The sequence below is a fragment of the Plectropomus leopardus genome, chromosome 15 (genome assembly GCF_026936395.1).
Source record: "Plectropomus leopardus strain MGB_pleo_1.0 chromosome 15, ASM2693639v1, whole genome shotgun sequence".
Lineage (NCBI taxonomy): Eukaryota > Metazoa > Chordata > Actinopteri > Perciformes > Serranidae > Plectropomus > Plectropomus leopardus.
Window position 1 is genome coordinate 14093412 of NC_142190.1, and position 15516 is coordinate 14108927.

A 15516-nucleotide genomic window follows, 5' to 3' on the forward strand; every position below is an offset into this window, starting at 1 on the left:
TAGAGGGCAGACTTTCTGCAGAAAACACATACTGTCCCACACTTCTTGTAGGTCATAAGTGATAATGGGGAGAGATTTCTGTATGAGTCGGTACATTGTTGTTATTATTTGTTTGGTTTTTGGGAAAATCCTACATAGTTTGCCGTTAATCGTATTGGAACAACAATAGATATCAGTAGCACAGAGGCTTAAGATATACCCGGCTTTAAACAGACACTACTTATTATTGTGATAAATTCATTGTTGTTTTGATCTTTTCATGGATTTGCTGCAAAAACAGGAAAAACAGAAAAGATCTCCATCCTTTGCTCTTGTAATGCTTCAAACGCAGCAAAAACCTAAAGTTCTGCTCAGGTGACTGAAGCATGCTGTTTGCAGCTTGCTACTTCACACTTCTGTACACACACACAGTAATATCTTGAGACCACATGAGACTATACAGTAAGTGTTGATCGGTGTTCATTTTGCACATAGAAGTGTGACAGCAAGCAGACATGTTTCATTTCTGCTTTTTCTCTCTGTATTCCACACTCAATCCGAGCCAACAGTCATTTAGAAACAGTCAAAGCAATGTGGCAGCGCTGGATCGAATGGAAATGAATACTTTTGAATCATATGTTGAATGTGGTGTTATGGTTGAGTGGAGAAAGGACTGAACTGAGTGGACTGAGCAGCTGGCTCACACAATGTCAAAGATGAACCGACCAAAGGGTACTTAAATTTGTGATCGTTTCATGACTACAATTATCCTAAAAAATTTAAATTAGCACATCTTTTTTTTTACCTAGTATGCCAAATCTATGAGTGTGTTTACAAGGACATGAATAATGTGTTCGGAGTAGCCCGTTACGTGTTTGAGCATGTAAACGCCATATTCCGTTTATGAGAAACCCAAAGTTCAAAGTTTTGAACTTTTTATTTGTTTTATGCTTAACCAATTAAAAATGTATATTTCACAGTGTTATGTTAACAAAAACAAGCAAACAAGATTTGGGTGAGATAAAAAGGAGAATGATAAAGTGAGAAAAAGTAAAAACAATTTTTTAAATAACTGAGTCAAACATACATACATCTATAAAGTTCTAACATGTTTTAATCCTACAGATAAAAACAACATTGTTGCAAATATATATATTTTTTAGAAATTCAATCTCCATGCTATTTTTTCCTCTCTGTTGTCCTGCTTTTTTATCAGATAAAAACAGCAGCATCAGAGTGACCTTTTACTTTAATACGATCAAACATGCATTCTTTCAAGATAACATAAAAACAGAACACACTCTCTGGTTACCACGGAAACTGGCATCCTTGCATCCCTGTCATTGTCACTGAAAGTTTCTAATTTAAAGTCTCTTGCAGTATTGTTGTGGGGTGATGACGTTGAGTGGGGGGAGGCTTACTTGTGACAGAGTCTGTACTCCCTCTGTAGTGACTTTGAAACTGAGCTGCAACTAATTTTAGAACTGGGATTAAGAAAACATTTTGTTTAAACACAGTTTTACAAATACATTTTCACTGGGCTGGGTTATTGTGTTTATTCTGGTGCCTGAAAAGGTGAAACTGATCTGCACAGCAAATTTTAGGTGGAAGAAGATATTTCATTTCACATAAATCGGGTGCTTAGAGGGCAGTGTTGCAATACAATGATAGAGCAAGGCACGAGACATAAAGTTTTGCTTTCATTTTAGCTATGAAAAGAAAGTTTGGGGCTATAAAGCTGAAGTATTACTAAAGGTCCTCCAGGAACGTTTTTTTTAGCAGCAGTGAAAACAGACAGTGGGCGCTGATGGAAACACCACAGGAAGTAAACTGCAGTGAAAAAGTGAAAGCTGTGAACTCAACGTACAACCTTAAAGAGGTTGAAGGAGACTGAGGTTTCAACTGGGGGCAGAAATATAACTAAAGACCAGTTCACTTATGTTACACTAAGCGGCTGTCATCTATAATTAGCTGTAACATCGTATTGGCTGTCACCAACATGACGACAACATGAAACCTCTGAATGCAGAGTAACAGGAGTTAAATGATGAACTTCTATACAAATGGTTAATCCTGGTATATCACTTATCATTGGTAAAGTAATGCAGGAAGAGAGAAAATGTAATCATGTCTCTTATGTAAGCTGTGATAATTATAGGCCCGGAGAATGACATAAAGGAACTGGCAGAGTGAAGAAATGATTATAAGATACATACAGGTTAACCCTGAGGATATGTTTAACTATAATTTCACAATTGTTCAAACAATGAACAATCAAAAGCGTTTCAGCTCGGAAATAATGTGCATCTGTTAAAACATCACACTAAAATTTTTGTAACAGTGGCTGAGAAGTGAACAGAGACCTTTATAAGCAGAAGCAGTACAGCACATAACTCAGACTCAATTATATTATTTGTTAGATAATGTTAAAGACAGAAACAATAGTTTAAAACAGTTTCCAATTTCAGAATTTGTGACTTCAAACCATCCCAGCAAATTCAGCATTTTGGTTGCTGGTTGCTTGACAAAAGCTACAGCCAGATATGACCGCAAAGGTAAAACAAAATTTAAAAAAATAAAGAAATACCAAAATTCAACAAGTCTGGTGATATTTTTCTACACAAACATTAAGTATGAAGATGGAGTGATTAGATGGTGACAGCACTGAGAGAAGGTTTGAGATGCTATTTAAAAAGACACAAGAGCCTTCACCTGACAATAAGACATGTGAATCAGGTGACAAAAAGGGATCATGTTATGGCATTTTACTTTAATAGTCAAAAGCCTGATCCATGCTTCTTTTACAAACAGATATGGTGGTGTTTTTATATATTTTTAGGAAATCAGATGACAAATGTTGGCAGGAAAGCACTGATATTACAAATCTACATGTGTTAATAGGAATGAATGTAGTTTATATATTATTTGGCCTGCACTGACTTACACATGTGCACATACTTTTAGTCATCTGTGGTAAAAATGTCATACAGCAAACAAAATAAACACACTGGGGGCTTTTGAGAGACTCATTCTTTGCATTAGAAAGACCAGAAGTGAGTGTTTTAACCAGTGTACATGAATGTCAAACCTGCCTTTAGCTGGATAGCCCCACAGAGAGCATGAATGAGGCTTCTGAATGTCGCAGCTGAGTGTTTTTCCCCGCTGGCCACCATATGCTCTCTTGTGCCTTGGGACAATCAAATCAAAGCTGCTCTCCATAGACCAGTAGTATCTAAACTAAGGGTGTTCAAACTGATCCACCATTGATCATAATCGTCAAATATTTATTCTAAAAAGATGGATCTGCAGTTTTTCTAAAAGAAGGGCCAATAAGATAACACTAAACATGCAGAATAAATCATCAATGTGCCTTTAAAATGCAATAAAAAACATAGACTAGTCATCACATTTGTGTGTGTGTGTGTGTGTGTGTGTGTGTGTGTGTGTGTGTGAGAGAGAGAGAGAGAGTAAGAGAGATGTGTGTGAGAGAGATGATTTAATTAACCTCTGTTTTTTATTAAATAATGATAAGACAAAAAATCTTACGTTAAATATGTTTGACTGATGTGACAAAACTATTTGTTTTGGCTCGAAAATTGACTGAAATGTTCAATATAATCTGATGGCTAAAAAAAATTGACAAAGATTCGACTAAAATGCTCAGACTTTAATTCAACAAATAAAGTTTTGGCTGAAAGACAATCAAAAATGTGACCATTCTGTGTAACTAATTTAAAATGTGAAGTAATGCTTTGTTTCATGTACTGTTTTCCCTGTTTTTACACATTTAATGTGTTTTCATGAGGGGTAATTTACTACACTTTTGTACACATAATAGATAGTAAGGAAAATCAGTCTTTGCAAGTTGTGAACTGTTCACAACGTGCAGCCACTGTTGATGGGCACAGTCCAAAAAGTCTGGGAACTGGTGATCTGACCCTGCTAAAACCTGTGACCATTTCTATTGAATATCAAATATTTCCATCAAAATTGTATTTGAATTATGAGAGATATGGTTGAAAATATCAGATTTCCAGTTATGCAGTACCCTACATATCTAAAACATCTTTAAATCGCCCCTGTTTTTTTTTTCTTTGATGTATTTTCACACATCACACCTCAGCTTTAATGCCCTGGGTTTCTGCCAACAGGTATAAAACTCTATTGATCAGCGTTGAGCTCAGTGATGCAGGAGAACAGTTTGAGGACAGAAGAAGAATGATATCACTGATGAGGTAACCCCTACCTGTAAGGAGCTGACGAATGGTATGAAGAGTGAGGTAAGGTGGTGTGTGTGTGCGTACTGTATGATGTTACTGACTGGAAACATAGTAAGAATTCAAGTGAGATAGTGTGAGAAAGGTTAGGTACAGCTGTGTGTGTGTGTGTGTGTGTGTGTGTGTGTGTGTGTGTGTGTGTGTGTGTAAGGAGTTTGAAGCAGGTGGTTCAGTCTGTCATTAAGGGCTGAGTCACTGTACTAGCGTCAGTCATGGACACACACACACACACACACACACACACACACACACACACACACACACATACACACACACACACACACAAAGAGTCTAGACCAGACAAGGGGAGTGTTTTTGTTGGATAAGGGGGTTTCCAGACGGAGCAGGCAGAATTTTGCCTGAGGTCACACTCCAATATCTAATCAGAGCCAAGAAAAGACTTTTGTTCAGCTGAGGTTTGTTTTTTTGTCTGTTGCTATCAACCTCTTCCTCTCCTCCTTCTTCCTCACTTCTCTCTGAAAAAAAAAAGGTACCAGCTTTTGCTGTCATCATCACTGTCAAAGTCCCTCAGTGATTGTTCAGAGTCAGCGCGGTATAAACTCTCTGAAGTTTCTGAGTAAAACCTGAGCAGCATTAGGAGACCAGTGAATTTCACCTCAACTATCAGGGAGCGATTTCATGGCTGTCAGATGTACTAAATTGTGAGTTATATGCTGCTGACCTCTGCCTGCACTCTGATTTAACAAGTCTTTTTAGAATTTGTGGTTGTATTCTGCGTCTTGTGTTTAATGATTAAGAGAAATTAATAATCAATATCAATTAATAAGTGATATTGTTTTTATGTCATTCTGTTTATAGTCTATCTTGTTAAATGGGCTGCAATTTCTGATGATGTTAGATTTTTGTCTCACAAGCTTACAACTGGTAAAATGTGTCTGGTGCAAACATTTTGAAATTTTTATCACTCAAAATTACATAAAAATGTTGTGTGCAAAAAACAGCACACAAATCATTATCTGGTATCATACAGGAGATGAGCATATGATGATGTACTCAGCACACTGTCACTGTTAGCAAAGACTGCCAACTGCATCTGAAGTGCATAAACTTTGCTTGTAAACTGGAGAATTAAACTGAATTACATCCAATAATTTCAAATAAATGTGCTCATGGAAAAGCTCCTGTCCAAAATAAAAATGTTTAGTCTCATTAATGTATACAGAGAACTGGATGACATGCTCCAGGATGGCGGCCATTCTCTCCAATAAAAGTTACTCACTCAGCATAAAAAGTTTTTTCTCTTCCCCATCCTGCAGCCCACAGCTCACATGCACTACTGTGTTTTTTACCTGAACCTATACTTTACAAGCTCGTACCAAAGACTGTACATTGAGATGATTCAGGCTCCTGACTCAGAATTACATAAGTGGAGTCAGATTTAGCTGTTCAATATAACTGTTCGACCTTTCATTCCCTTTTTACCATAGTGTGAATGTGGTTTGGCGGCATGTTCAGGGTCACAGCTACAGTCACCTTATATAGTAAACAAACCAAGTTAGCCCTCTGAGCTAATGCATGCTAACTATGCTAATGATAGGTCAGAAATGTGCAACAGATTTTTTTAGATAAACAAAGCCAGAGACTGAATCGTATTAAGTTGCTGTAAACTGTAAATTTACCACTCCTAAGCCTCTCGTCCCACAAAAAAGGGGTGCCTGCTCTACCAACTGAGCCACCGGGCGCCCCTTTTTTGTGTTTTATAGGTTGTGTCCTCGCAGCAGCGGCCGCGGGTTTGAGTCCGGCCTCGGCCCTTTGCTGCATGTCATCCCCTCTCTCTCTCCCCCTTTCATGCTGTATCTGTCCTAGTCTCTAATAAAGGTAATAAAAGCCCCCAAAAAACAGACTACTCAACTTTAAGAATCTCAGTTGACTGCGAGCTCTACGACTGATGATTTAAATCTTTGACTTTCAGTGCTCAGCCATAACAATTGCCTCTAAACCACCCATTCTCTCCACAGATGTAGCAGTGTACTCAGCAGTGACATTGTCCAACTCAAAATGGACATAAAAAAATCAAAATTGATACAGAAAAAAACAGAGATTTATATATGATTATATGATATAAACATATGATTCCACACCTTTTTCTTTCTTGTCAAAACCTGGTACCCACAAAACCTGATTCCAACATTTCCCACAATGCAACTTGACTGCCAACAGTGTGACTGAGATTAAAATTTGAGTATGCTCTGCAAGTAGCGGCTAATGTAGCCTTGCACCATTTGCCTCAGGCAGAGATGAGGAGCGAGCTACAGAGGTTTGTTAAGTTCACAACTTTCTAACTCCACACCTCCAGATTTAAAAAAAATAAATCTTAAAAGTTATAGTCATCAACTCCAACCAACCAGTTTATCAGATTCTGCACAGCTCCCTTTGGAGCCCCATAAGGCTTCATGCAGCTTGTTTTTACACATGCAGTAGTGCATTCCAAGGTCTAAAAACAGACTTTGATGTGTAAAATTGGTGGATCACCCCTTTAAAACATGTATGGTTAGTCATCTGGGGAGCGTGAATGTGCTCGGCAGATTCTATGACAATCTGCCTCTTGCATTTTTAAAACTTCGACGGTGACAGGATGATTGATGATAAAAGATGATGGGGTTGCCAAAATCCTCTGGGGATCATAGATATATTCATCAACAGTAATGTGGTCAGCCGTTAAGATATCCTACGTCTCAAAGTGTGAGACGTACAGTACAGAGAGACAGATGGACCAGCCGACACTGCCACCCGTTCAGCCCCGCCTCCTGAAAGGCTAAAATCCTGCAGTGTTTAAATGTCAGGGTGTGTTTGTTTGTGACTTTCAAACAGAGCACAGTGTGTGTTTGTATGTACAGTGCTTGCTAAGGAGAACCTTGTGTGTGCTGCAGTGATGGCTTGTGCGATTGTCACTCTAATTGTTTCCATCTTTGTGTGTGTGTGTGTGTGTGTGTGTGTGTGTGTGTGTGTGTGTGTGGCTGGCGGTCCCTTCAGAGGAGCAGGCCACTTCAGAGCAGCCATGGAACCGCCACGGGCTGACGGAGCCGAAGCTGCCACTTCACACACTGTGTGCGTGCTTGAATACGTGTGTGTGTCCATGTGTGAGGAGAGAAGGGGCGTCGAGCTGATGACATGAATTTATTGCTTGTGTGTGTCTACGTGTGTGTGTAAGAGATAGAAAAGGGGAATATGTATTACATTTGTTTTATAACATTTCTCAAGTGTTTCCGATAAAATACGACGTGTGTGTGTGTGTGTTGTGAGTCAATGTGATGACTGACATGTCGACAGCACAAACTGATCGCAGTGTGTATATGGACGAGAATTTCAGCAACACTTCCGCAGCTGTCTGGAGTATGTCTGTGTTTACTTGAGTGTGTGTCCTCTTCAATGCGTGTAATTCAGTATTTAAACAAGAATGCAGCCTACACTCCGTGTGTGTGTGCAGGTATATGTCTATAAATGTATATGAATTCTCACCTGTTTTCTGGCTCATGTCTGTGGGCAGGTGTGGAGGACTTGGGCTGAAGTGCTCGTTACTGTAGGGCAGGAGGGACGTAAGGGGGTGCATCCCGTGAGACTGCTGCACCACCGACACTTTGTTGGACTGTTGATGGGACACAATGACACAAAGATTAGTTTAAATAACAATGATGAACCACTCATCTTTCTATTAACCTCATACTAGAGAGATGCCGCGCCCATATATAAAAAAAAAAATCCTGTATACCGTGTTAAAATTCCAGGAGGGTATGAAGGTATGAAAAATAAATAGCACCCAAGCCTAAAGCATCAATATTTAAACTTTTAAATTTGGGCAATAATTCCACTTAAAGAGGCATCCATTTCCCATAATTTCCCATAATCCCATAATTTGCAATTAAACTGTTGAGTGAAATGGTTTACGTGAAAAAAATAATAGATAAAATAACAAATAAACGGTCTGGAGCAACAGGACTGATAACAATATTTAAATGAAATGAAATTAAATACATTTCTTTCTTTCTTTTTTTTAAAATAATTTTTGCTGATTAATTTGTTAAGACAAAATCCAGGGTGAAATATTTATTATCATAACTTGAATTGTTATTTTAGTGTCTGACACATAAAGGATCAGAAATTCAACAAACAAACTAATAAATCTGTATAATTGTAATTGCTAATGATGGCAACTGTATTCAATATATAATATCAAGTCATTTAGCCAAAGACTGATGAATGTGATCGGGCAGCATCACAGTGATGCACATTCTCCTTGCTTCCATTTTCTAAAAGAAGATATCACAGTCAGCCAGCAACCAACATGAAATGATTTAGACAAATCTCATTTATATCTCTTTTCTTTTTTTAACCAAATCACTGATGTTCAAAGATGCAAGATTACAGAGACACACAAAGATGCCAGCGTCCTTCTCTCAGAATATGTTCTGCTTTTATCTACACTTGCGGGGACATTTGCATTGGCTACAACTGAACAGATAAACTTGCATGTACAAGACCGAAAGATGGAAGGGAAGAAAACTGGACATCTTAAACCTGGTTTGGAACAAACGTGTGGGCTGTACTTTGCTCCCATTGGTCTTCAGTGGAGCAGGGAGGAGGAGGAGGAAGAGGAGGAGGAGGAGGAGGCCCATTTGATCGATAAGCCTTTGATGATCAAGTGGGGCTGCGTGCAAGCTTGTTTGCTTTCATGTTTCTGTTTACAAATGGCTTTCAATAACTTACGTGAAATCTAGTTATTGCTAATGCTCACAGCATGCTGGCTGACATACGATACGTCACAGCGGTTTGCAATGTTGGAGGCAGCTAACCAGGCAGCCTTGGACTGCGTATGTTTGAACCACGCCATATGTGTGTGTGTGTGTGTGTGTGTGTGTGGACTGGGCAGTGCAACAGTTTCTGTGGGAGGCGAGTATAAAAATGTGTCTTTTTGTGCGATTGTGATAGTGTGTTTGTGAGTGGGTGGATGTGTACGGATGGATATATTTCTAAGTGTGTGTGTGTCTCTGAAAGCTTTGCAGAGGTGTCGATTTTCATGTATATGAATATATCTGAGAAAAGTTTTTAAGTAGTTTTATTTTGTACACTGAGATGGACAAGCCTGTGTGTTTGAGTGTGTGTGTGAGAGTGTGTGTGTGTGTGTGTGTGTGTGTGTGTGTGTGTGTGCATGTGTGTGTGCATGTGCGCGCGTGCATGTAGTGTGTAACATCAGAACTACAGAGGGGCAGATCTGGTGCTACTTGCTGGGCCTCCTGCTGAGTTACAAAGTGAATACCTTATCACTTAAAGGCAGAGCTTCCACACGCTACACTGCACATTACCACACGTGCATGCACACACACACACACACACACACACACACACACACACACACACACAGACACACACACACACACACACACGCACACACACACACACACTTCCAACGGCTCCTTTCCTATCCATCAACATCTTAAACTCTCTTTCACTGGCCAAACACACACACACACATACACAAACGGACCCTCATGTGTATGCTACACAGCTAGCTGTGGAGCTAAGATCAAACTGCTAAACCGCTTTTAATGTCGAGACACATGAAAACAAAACGCACAACCTCTGTACCGGAGAGCCGAAGGCTGGGAGGTTTGAGGGTGTGGGAGGAGGAGGTAGTCTGGGAGCAGGGTGGAGGTGGTGGTGAGGCTTAAGATAAGATGGTCTGCATTCATTACAACCTGAAGTCCTCAGAGATGGAGACAGAGCATTGTAGGTTAAGTAATTGACCATCAGTCACCTTACAGGATGACAACAAAATCATCATGTTGTCATGGTAAAACAGTTTATCAGTCCCTCCAGGATTTCTCGGGCTGTCTTTATGATTGTTGTGACCTGACATACTTGATTTCATGGCAGCTGTTCTGAAAAATTGCAATGAATGTTGTAGGGCCAAGAAAAATTGGTAAAATGAGTTGTGATGCTGTCATGGATTCTAAGTTTATTGTGAGAAGCATTCAGTGTTTGACACAGAATTAGAATCTATTTGTGATATTAGGAGCAGCACTATGTTGTATGTGCTGCTACTTTCACCAAAATCCGAATGAGGATGTTGACATTGAGAGGTATTTAGAAGTCACAAACTGGTAGTTTAGGCATCTCCCACAAAACACCAATGCAGTATAACCATTGTTTAATATGACATGGTTCAGCTTTACATTTTCAGCAGTAGCAATGACATTTTGCAAGAAAAAAAATCCCAAACTGGGTAGCATCAGCAGCGAGTGGCACTGGAATGTATGTGTATTTAGGTTATATGACATAACTTGAATTACCACCTTGCGGTTGTATGCCTCTGCGAACCACTCAAGTTACACTTACAGTTAATATCCCTGTCTGTGTAAACATCCTTCACACACATCTTCTCCCCGGCAGCACAGAAGATCTATACAATCAGCACAATTTCAAAGTGGGCACCCAAGATTAGAATCACCAATTGAGTATCTGACCAAATGTCTCCCCTTCTGTTTCTGAGATATGATGCTGAGTCATGGCCAGTGAAGTTTTTTTGAGGAACATTATGGCGCTGACCGTGAACCTTTGGGATATGGCACCACTTTATTTTATCCTATTAGACATTTGAGAGATATTTTGCGATAATTAGTGTATGAATTCTTGAATAATCGCCAAAAACATGTTTTGTGAGGTCACAGTGACCTTTGACCACCAAAATCTAAATCTAAATGAACGTGATATCTCAAGAACACCTTGAGATATCACGTTCATGAATATGAGCAGGATGCAAAGTCACAGTTACCTTTACGTTTAACACCAAATACTACTCAGTTTATGATGAGGTCACAGAAACCTTGACCTTTGACCACCAAAATCGTATCAGTTTATCGTTGAGTCCAAGTGGACATTTATGCCGAAATTCCCTCATGGGGTGTATGTGACAGAAGGGGCATATGGAGGAATGAACAAAACGAAAACAAAAAAAAATGCCTCAAGCCACAACTATTGCTCGTTTGGAGGCACAAAAATCTGACTGGGCCTTGACTGTAAGGAGTCAGAGTTCATGACTGCAATAAAAATTGTAAAACAATTTTTGCATGTTACATAAAAAGATAGATTACAAACTGAAAACCACGGTGTACACCACTGGAAACCAGTATACATGCAGAAACAGCAGAATTCAGCAACACACACACACACACACACGCACACACGCGCACACACGCGCGCACACACGCACACACGCGCGCGCACACACACACACACACACACACACACACACACACACACACACACACACACACACACACAATCCAGCACATGTGAATATAACACATCTATAGAATATGCAAGTGTGAATTACTGCAGGCAAATCACACCTCACCTACAATTATGTTAACACACACACACACACACACACACACACACACACACACACACACACAGACACACATATACTGTGCTTCTCAATAGATTTCGCACATATGTATGCACACACGCTCACACATCTGTGCAGGGCTGCAAGGAGCCTTCAAAAGTAGTTGTGGCTCCATTTCACGTGCTGAGGTCGATGTAGCCGTTTTGCTGTAACATTATAGCCGCAAAATCGTCCATTTATGTTTCCTCTCTTCCTCGGGATAATTAGCCGGCCTTGAAGTGGCTTTCGCTGCGCCTTCCTTTTTTTACACACACTCAGGGAGGCTGACTGAGAGCACTCATTTAACCCATAATTATCAACCCCTCTGTATTTAAAAAAAATCCCCCTCTCCCTTCCCTCCTCACCCCACCACACACATACACTCACACAACTTACACATAATTACCTTAGCTGAAACAAACGAGTGTGTGCATGCATGTGAAGGACACACACACACACACTTGCAAAAGATCAAATAACACGTTGGCATCTTTGAAACGGAAACTTGTAGCTATGTTTTTGGTAACAGAGGAGTAACACATATGTTCAGGTGCACGCACACACACATAGACATGCACGCACACGCACACACACACACACACACACACACACACACACACAAAGATGCAATGAAGGGAAAAGTTCACTCACCCTTTAATTTACAGGAGTAGAGTTACCCACCCTTGCACTCAGACATAAATCATCAAGGAATAAATTCACAGCACAAATCAATTGTAAATATGGGGTTTTTTTTGTGACCGATTGAACTTTGATGTTTTTATTTATTTTCATAGGAACATAATATGCATTTAAGCCCATCTGTCTGTAGGAAGCACTGATTATACTCTTATACTCTTCTGTAAGTGTTCTGATAATCTAAACATATTTCAAAACGTTCAGCTGGAGTATCTGCTTCACACAGTTTTAGGTTTCTGATATGAGAAATATGAGTTTTCTGGTGTGCCTACCTGAAATTGCTTCTAACTAAATTTTGTCAAATTCCTGATATTCCCACTGTCTGTGTTCTCTGCAGAAATTCTGTTATTTTGGAACAGACTGAACACACTGTAGAGACACAAAAAACAGTCAAGGTAAGACAAAACTGATGTGCTGGAGAGCAAATTACTGGAGTGTGAATGCGCGTTGATGCTATGAATAGGACGACGACACACACAAACACTGCACTGTAGTAACGTTCATCTTGTTAGTAATTTGAATTCTGTTTTCAACAACCAGCATTATTTGCCAGTCTTTCATCCTGTTTAGTTATTTTGACACATATAATGTGATATTTTCAAATTATCGCTGCTGTCGTGATGTTTTGGCTGTGTGCAATTGACAATGAGCAGAATGACAGCCTCTTTCTTTCCTTTCTGTATTAAATACATTTCTTGATAGCATCAATCTCATGCCTTGACTTCAAGGTGCTCCATGGAGTTTTAACCACTATAACCACTATCAAGCAGTATTGGGTCCCTGTTTTTAATCTCTCCCAAGCGGCTGATCTCGCTAACTATTAGACCAATCAGCCTCATATTTTGTTTGCCCATTTCTAACTGTATGTTCAAGGACTTCTTGTGGTTGTATAGTGTGCCAAGAGCTGCAAGTTTTCCGGAAATTGTTTTGGCTAAAAAAAAAAAAAAGCCTTGCGTAGTCTGTTGAGAGCCATATTGTGGCTTTCTTTGTGGCTCAAATACTGACATCCAAGAAAAGTTTTAGTCTGACTTTGACGCAGCAGATAACTTCAATACACGATATGTTATGATCCTCTTAAATTAGGCACAATATGAGATGAATAAATCCCCATTCTCTGCCCTGGCTCTCTGAAGTCTGCCTGCGACCCTATTTTGTTTGGTTCTCTGCACGGCATCATGCTGCACCAGGGAAGCAGAGCATTTTACCCTTCCTGATTCTGTAGACTTGCAGATTTTGTTGATTTGGTCATTTTTCCTTGATATTTGTGCTTCTTATATAAGATAGTTAGTAGGCTATGCAGCTAAATGTTTGTGGGTTTTTTTGGCTGTTTTAATTGTTGGCAGAGATTTGCAATCTCCTAAGATCACAAGACACACATCAGTGCCGCCTGTTTAATGCTATTCTGCTGATGGACATTTGCCAGTGGTATAGTGCAAGGAAATCTAACATTTTCCAACAAAGCCAGTAATGAATACTGCAAGATAGCGAAGATGGATATGTGTGTGTGTGTGTGTGTGTGTGTGTGTGTGTGTGTGTGTGTGTGTGTATTGTTTTAAATGTGTTTTAAATATGCGTTGTTAGCTTATCAAAGGAGAATTTCTGCTGTTATGTGACGGGCAACGAGGTTTATCTAATTTAAACAATGCACATTAAAATGTTTCAGGTGGAAAGAAATGCATTCAGCACTTTTGATATGCACAATACATTTTAGTAAGAATCATTAAATGTAAAATCAACCTTCTTTATAGGAAAACACAAGGTACCTTCAATCTAAATTACACGAGGTCTTTAAAAGAAACAGTAGTTGGTGCATACTGGTGGTTGACACATTCAAACACCAAATGCATTGAAAGAGTCATACTGTGTATCACTGTACATACATCAATCATGTAAGCTGCCATACACATGAAGAAACTCGGCGCCAAACACCAACTCCAGCAGCACTGAATAATAAAACTCCTGTTTGTTGATTACATCAAAGATGTAATTACTTCAAAGACACGATTACTTAAAAAGGTGTTGATATCTAATTGAAATTTTTTAAGTGCGTCAGGAAATCGCACATGTAGCCCTCAGTCTCTCTGTAGTCTAATTTCACTTGAAAGGCCTTTGATTTATCAGCATATTGTTGCTGCCTTTTATCTCCACTCTATTTGAACAGAAATCTGCCGCTGAATACAAGAGTTAATGGGATCTCAGATATCACTTGTTTGTAATGACAGCCCTCCACCTTGACCCTGACACAAGCACACACTCATATGTATGCATTTCACATACACATGTGTGCAAAGAAACGCAGTTGCACACACACACACGCGCGCCTTCATTTAGAGGACCTTATGCTGATAAAACACCTCTAATGTATTCTTTAGTTTTCAATTGACACACTAAGTAGATCCGTCTCTTTTTATATTTGAAGCGGAAATTAAAGCGTCCTCCCTTTTGTTCGCGCCCTCCAGAGTGCTTTTGAGTCTAATGTCTTTAATCTCAAATTTCACGGAGATGGCGCATTCAAAACACTCATTCAGTCTCTTTCTTTCACGGTCATCCTTGCCCTGGTGTGGAGGAAATAATAAAAGAAATAATAATACTACACACAGTTGCTGGGAATTAATGGTGTGTTCACCTTGCTTTCCGCGATCCTTTCAAATGGCTGCAATCAACTGCTTTGCGGGAAAGAGCTTTCCCACAAAGAGATCTGAGCACCACGGCGTCATGTTTTGTCATCAAATGAATTCAGGTTGCACTTAATAAACCGTCTGTCAAACACAAATGAAAACAACCATTTATTAATCATGTTTTTAGTGTGTGAATCAAACCAGATCTGTGAATTAACTGTTACAACAAATGAGCCACTCACAAAATGAGAAGCTGGTGGCTCCTTTTATAGAGTAATTGCTTTTATTGTGCTGCAACTCCAAAAAGTATTTTGAATTTATGAGCCAGTAAGATTTTTTCTTTTAAAATATTGCCAGTATGCTTTCAATGACATTTCTACTTTGTATTTTTGAGCACTACACTTGTCATACATAATGATTATTAACCACTTCACAATTTGGGTGTTTCTTAAAAGGTTTCCATCTTCTTCTTTTTTTTCTGTCTAAAATGAAAAAATACAAAATCAGACAAAAACTTCTGAAATGAAGCATACTTTTTCAC

At 39.3% G+C, this 15516-nt stretch overlaps 1 protein-coding gene across 4 annotated transcripts in view; it reads right to left on the reverse strand.

The window, feature by feature from the left end:
* tcf7 (transcription factor 7) overlaps nt 1-15516 on the reverse strand; it is a 90872-nt gene that overhangs the window by 28076 nt on the left and 47280 nt on the right. For all 4 annotated transcript variants that reach the window (XM_088088216.1, XM_088088215.1, XM_088088214.1 and 1 more), the window contains exon 4: nt 7737-7863. In XM_088088216.1, the coding sequence (XP_087944342.1) occupies nt 7737-7863 (127 nt within the window). The remainder of the gene's footprint in view (nt 1-7736; nt 7864-15516) is intronic.